The sequence below is a fragment of the Dipodomys ordii genome, unplaced genomic scaffold (assembly GCF_000151885.1).
Source record: "Dipodomys ordii isolate 6190 unplaced genomic scaffold, Dord_2.0 Scaffold71, whole genome shotgun sequence".
In the NCBI taxonomy this organism is placed as follows: domain Eukaryota; kingdom Metazoa; phylum Chordata; class Mammalia; order Rodentia; family Heteromyidae; genus Dipodomys; species Dipodomys ordii.
This window is the reverse complement of record NW_012267287.1, coordinates 4520794-4527221: the sequence shown is the minus strand read 5'-3', so window position 1 is coordinate 4527221 and position 6428 is coordinate 4520794. Positions and strand designations below refer to the sequence as shown.

Genomic DNA, 6428 nt, shown 5'->3' with positions numbered 1-6428 from the left:
ACAGGGGATACAGTGAGGGAAAGACAAATACCATCAATGCCGTTACTTGGAAGGGATACCTGGGCCTGAACTTGGTGCTCATGATTGCCCTTGGACCAAGAGACGCCCCTTAACTCACCTCTCAGAAGTAGCAAAAAAAAAACACTAGAATTGAGGGGCCCAGCTTCTGGCCACTGTGCCAGAATATTTCTTTCTCAGTGGTACCATTTCCTTGCAGAAGCAATAAAGACCCTCTCCCCCACCCAGCAACACTCACGTGCTGAAGGCTGGGTCCCTGCTGAGGGGTGTATTGGGAAGGGTTGGGCTAACTTCATCAATCTTTGATAAAGAAAGGTCCCCTTTCTTCTCCCGCTGATGGTGAAGTGCTGGTCCTCTCGGCTCCCTGAGAGCTTTGAATGTAGGGATGGGCTTAGCGAACAATAGAAAACAGTCATCCTGGCACATCTCACTGGATCTAGCATTGTGTGAATGGCCTAGAATTGGGATCCAGGCAATCCCGGCCCACATACCAGGAATGCCAACATGGTATCACTTACCACTGCCAACGTCCAGTGGCTCCGGCGGTGACACACATGGCTCCTTTGTGTCTTCCACCAAAATTGGCCTAGGGACCCAGCGGCCGCGTATGTGCTCAAGACTCTCCCTCCCCTCTGGCTGTGGGTCAGTGATTACCTCGTGTCAAGCTCCATGTGTTGTCCTCTCTCCCCTGTGACCACTGGATCACTCTATCCCTCCCCTGAGCACCCAGTCACTAGGGCTCCATAAAATGGAGCACAGAGTGGCCCTGCCTGGGCTCTCCGGTTTTTAGACACACGCACGGAGCCTTCCACACTCCATGTGCATCATGTGACACAGCACATCCTATGACATCATGAACTACAAGGTGAGTCATTTATTTCATTTTACTATGGAAAAGGAGGACAATCTCTTCATGAGCTAGGAAGTCAGAGCTGGCCTTTGAACCATGGGTGACTGTTGGAGAAGACGTCCACAAGGTATCCAAATGAACCTACGGGGACGGGGCATGACAGGCCAGGCCTGTGACCTCAGCTACTTGGAGATGAGTGGTAGAGACTACAGGATCACAATTGGAGGCCATCCCTGGCAAGAGTTAACTATATGCTGTCGCCAGACATGGTAGCTCGCATCTGTAATCCAGTTTGAGGCAGACGCAGCAGACTCAAAGTTTAAGACCAGGCCAGGGAAAAGTGCAAGGCTCTTTATCTAAAAAAAATTAACACGACAAAGCAATAAAAAATAAAATGGCCAAGAGTGTGGCTGACATGGTAGAGTGTGTGTAAGTGTGAGCCCCTGAGTTCAATCCTCAGTCTCCCTCTCTCTCTCTTTCTCTCTCTCTCTCCCATACACACACACATACACACACAGAGAACCTATGGAACTTTATACATGTACAAGCTAGGCATAGAAATAGGTGTGTGCAGACACAATTAACTCAATAGTTTATGATGTGCAATAGATTACAATATGCATTCCTTATCTCAGTCTTTTGCTAGTTATAGAAGCCATGACACCCCAGTAGCAATAGACCCCCCAGTGCCCAGATACTGATTGCTAAGTGCCACTCTCTGCTGACAAGCACCATGCATGGTAGAGATGCAGCTGGTTCCAGAACTTGGGCCGACAGTGTATAAAACATGCCTGTGATGTTACACATCAAAAAGCAGAGAACTATTCCAAGAGCATTGACACATGTCAACAAAAAACAGCAGCTCATTTGCAAGGCTCTCAAACCTTGCAAACCTCTCTTAAACCTCATAATAACTGCGAGAATTATGTGTTTTAAGTTATTGGGAAAACTAGGATTCCAAGGATCTATGTTGATGTAAATAAAAGCATATTCTCCCAAATGGTAGAAAGCCGAGTAAATTTAGAAAGGCAAGAGAAATCTTTTTAAAAAAATACAAACACCCCTTGGCAAATACAATATTTACAGAGAAGGTTCGTTAATGGGTACTAACACTGACAGACAAAAGTTTAAGGATCAATTGATTATTTTTGCCGGGCACATTGACAGGTGTCTATACCCCCAGCACTCAGGGTGGAGATAGAGCAGGGCAGGGGTCTTAAATTCTATTCTACTCTGGGCTATATGGAGTATCAAAAAACAAAAACATGGCCTGGATATGTCACTCAGTAGTAGAGTGCTTGTCTAGCATATTCAAGGCCCTGGGTTCAATCCCCAGAGCCGAGAGAAGGGGAGGGGGGAGATTTTCCATCTCAAAGCATCTCTCCAAAGGGCATTTCTTCATTACAAGGGTACAAGGGAAACTCTATCATGGATACTACGGGAAGGCCCAGAACAATGAGAACATTGTTAGTACAGGACTGAGTGACAACACAGGTCCCCGTTAGACACTGGAGAAAAGGTCAGATGGCTTCTGAAATATTCTGCCCGATGACCAGATCATGATCCAATCAGGAGCACCAGGACATTGCACTAGTGCCTGGCCAGAACACTGGCAGAGGCAGTGTTGTGAGAGGTAAAGAAGCGGGAGCTGATAGAGGAGCTAAGTGGCCCACTGACGGAGAGGAAAGAGATTTGACCGCTTGGATGCAGCTCGCTTCCTTGGATGGCTTTGAAACGGAGGACATCATTAGGAGACCTGAATAAGCTCTAGGCCGTAGTTTAGAAAGTCCTCGTTTTTCATGAAACGGCACCAAAGAATTCAAGGGTAACTGGGTGCCACGTCCCTGATTCAGAAAAGAGAGAGGAGAACAAATTAACAATAGAGTAAAATATGAATGTTGAGTGAACTGGGCAAAGAGTATTTATGAATTCTTTATACTCTTTTGCAGCCTTTCTGTGAATCTGAAATTATGGCAGAGGAAGCATTTCTGAAAATTTCCCAGCATCGCCCTGGAGGGTTATGTCCAACCTCCTTCCCTTGACTTTGTAACTGGCTGTGTGGACGCCCTTCTGATGAGCTGCTGTGGCTCCGGGGGTCAGGGAGGCTCCAGGAGGCTCACACCACCTCCCTCCTCATTTCGGGCACCTCATCCAGAGCCCCAAGCCAGCCTGCATGCTGCCAAGCCACCGTAAAACTAATGGCGAGAGCTGAAGGTGAATTCATGGGTGCCCCAGCTGCATGGGGGGGGGGGCGGTGGGACAGATCTGCCAGGCACTGGTGGCTCACGCCTGTAATCCTAGCTACTCAAGGAGGCTGAGATCTGAGGATCGCGGTTCAAAGCCCAGGCAGGAAAGTCTCTGAGACTCTTATCTCCAATAAACCACCAGAAAACCAGAAGTGGTGCTGTGGCTCAAGTGGTAAAGCACTCGCCTTGAACAAAAGAGCTCAGGGACAGCGCCCAGGCCCTGAGTTCAAGCCCCACAACCATTTCCTGTTCTTTCTCTCCAACTCTAGGTCTAGGCAGCTTAGTACACGTCAACAGGAACAGGGAACTGCCCAGCCTATAAGGAGCCCCTTCCGCCCCCACGTGAGCCCACACTGTACCAACCCTGCAAGATAATGGCCCTATTCCATCTTATGAAGCCGATTCTCCTTACCTAGGGGGCAGCTGAGCCTTAAGGGGGTGATGGCCGCTATGTGGCCATGTGTGTCAGACCCACACAGGAGGAGTGACAGGAAGAGGAGCCCCCCTGTGGCTGCCACCGCTGCCATCGGCACTGACCCAGCACGCTCCCCCTCCTCCATCATCTTCCCGCCATCCCGGCCATCTTTCTCTGCTGCTGCATGCCTTCAGCCTGGACCACTCTTGCTCCTTCAGCCCAGCCCATCTTTGATCCGGGCCTTTTCTCTCGCCATCATGTCTCTGTCTGGGTGATAGCCCCTTCCCCAGCCGCCTGCCTGCGGTGCTGAGTCCAGTGCGGCACTGCAGAGATCCACTCAGGGAGTTTGTGGGCTCATCTCTCCCCCACGGAAATGGAAGTCCCCGGGCTGCAGGGGTGAGGGGCGGGGAGGAGGGGATGACATTCCTAGCAGCTGGATGGCAGAACACACACAGGACAGAGGAGGGTAAAATGGTTATCATACCTAAAACTTATTTAAACTGGGTGAGAATAGCATTTGCTCTGAAGGCATTCTCCTATACTGAGCTCTTCTCCAGAACAGAATGGCCGTGTGTTGTTTTTTTTTAACAACTTCTGGATACGTTACACTCAAATTTCTCAAACTTTGTTCCCATAACTATACCCGTAGCAGTGGACTGCAGAGAGATACGAATAGGAACTGGACCAAACAAGGATTCACAAGGTCGGAGACACTGAGACACAACATGAATTCTTTCCCCATGGGGTTTCATAATGCTTGAGAAAGCTCTAAGAAGTCCTGCAGAGAAAACAGGGAGAGCACTGAGGTGGCTGACTGTATTCCAACATAGATGCTGTCCATTAACACACATCATGATGCACCATTTTTGTAAAGAACATGACGTAAGTCCCTCAGTCTCCAAATTCAGACAAAAGGTCAAAAGCCCAGAAAAGTTCCTAGGCTCAATCAAGGTCACACAGCAGTGCATTTGTACTGACACTGATAGAGCATGAATGATGTCTGCTGAGCTGTCGGTTTTTAAGAAGGCAAAAACTGAACACAAGTGGGGTATGGTAGCTCACGCCTATAATCCCAGCTGCATGGGAGGTGGAGTGAGGAGGATCAAGGGTTGAGCCTAGCCTGGGAAAAACAAGTTGTAACGAGACCTTATCTCAAAGAACAAACTGCATACTGTCTGTCTGTAATTCTACTTGTGAGGGAGATATGGATAGGAAGGTTGGGATCCAAGGCTAGCCCTCATAAGAAGTCAGAGACTTATCTGAAAAATAATGAAAGACTGGAGGGCTGGAGGGGTAGAGCTCCTGTGGAAGAGCACTTACCTCGCAGGCGAAAGGCCCCCGAACTCAACACATAATTCCCTCCCCCCACCCCCAGCCACCAGGGGAAAAAAAACTGAACATGCCTGATTCCAAAAAGAGCAGAGGAATCATACATGAAAATTAATGTAGCAAATACAACCTGCGTTCAACCTATTCATCCAATCAGCATCGACTCCCAACCACTGTTCATTCAGCACGCATTTATTAAGCATTATGAGCCAGCACTGCACATTTTACGGCGAACAAGACATGGCTGTTGGAAGGCTGACAATAAAATTATCCTTGAGGTCACCCAAATTGATGGCACTGTCCTTGATCACGCAAGGTCACAAGGACTTGTCAGAAATGACACATCCATTTGCTCTGCTGGGGTTTTTACATGAGGTCTAATGGTCATGTTGGGATGGTGCTGGAATGAAGCAACTTGTCCTGCTCACTGCAAAGAAAGAAACAAAAGGATGGGGAGGCAGGTGAGCTTCTCACTCTAGAGATTTTCCAATTCCAAGTTCACTCAAATGCCCTCTCTGGCTTTCCAGATCTCAGCTGAAATGCATTCACCAATTTGTTATTGTCTACAAAGCCAAAGTGGCTTTGAAATGTTGAAAAGGGAACTTCTTTGATATCACACATCTCCAAGCCCTTCACAAGCACGCTTACAGAGCTAGGACATTTCACAACACAACAGAGCTGAGGTGAGAAAGCACTGTGAGCTGTTTTTTGCATGTGGTCTTTGTCAGGAGCTGATCTCTGCTCAGGAGTCGCAGGAAGTGTCTGATTTCCTTTTAAAAGGAAGGTTCCAATCGAGAAGCAAAGAAAACGTATCCAAGTGTCAAGCTTGAGAAGTTTATTCTGACTAGTAGTGCAAGGAATGTGTCTCATGCTATACACAATCCACAATCAGAGATGTCAGAAGCTCTGCGTCTGTGGCCCCCATTTCAGGCTAACCTATCTGTAAAAGCAAATAAATGCACGCTCTCCACCCTTGCCGCTTTTTAGGGGAATCCATAGTTTTCCAGTAAGGAACCTGAAAATTAACCTGGCAAAGCAACTTGTGAGGGTGTCACAGCCCGCAGAGCCTGTGTTTATTGAATGCCAGAATACACGAGGGAGCACCAGGAAGCATTCCTCTGCCCCCTGCACAGACTGCAGAAATGACTGAAGCCACAGAAGCAAGAATCCGGCCGGCCACCCCCTCTCGCACCCCCACCCCGCCCAGGCACGAACCTGCCATTCCCAAACCAACCCAGACGCAAACGAGGCTGACTGACTGGTGTCTCTGAACGACCTTCCCTCCTGCGGCCTCCTCTGGTCGGCAACTACACAGAGACACAGACAAGGGAGACGCGCGTGCGCACGCGTGCGGGCACCCCACGACAGGTGCCTTCGCCCTGTTCTCACGCACTTTGGTGGAATCCATTTGGGGTCAGAGGCGTAATTTTGCCTAATGAAGTCTCCCCTTCGCGGTCCAGTTCCCGGACAGACTCAGCCACAGGGGCTCCACCCAGGGACTTCTGAGAGGCCTGGGACGTGTGACCGAAGGGACCCTGCTCCCCCTCCTCCCCCTCCCCCTCCTCCTCCT

General features: G+C 49.1%; 1 protein-coding gene across 1 annotated transcript in view; it reads right to left on the bottom strand.

Annotated features, from left to right (window-relative positions):
- Positions 1-6243: 6243 nt before the first annotated feature.
- The window catches only part of Drd5 (dopamine receptor D5), a gene marked incomplete at its 5' end in the record, with an annotated part of 1698 nt that continues 1513 nt past the window's right edge, over positions 6244-6428 (bottom strand). The window contains one exon of the mRNA XM_013023905.1: positions 6244-6395. Coding sequence (XP_012879359.1) covers positions 6244-6395 — 152 coding nt within the window. The remainder of the gene's footprint in view (positions 6396-6428) is intronic.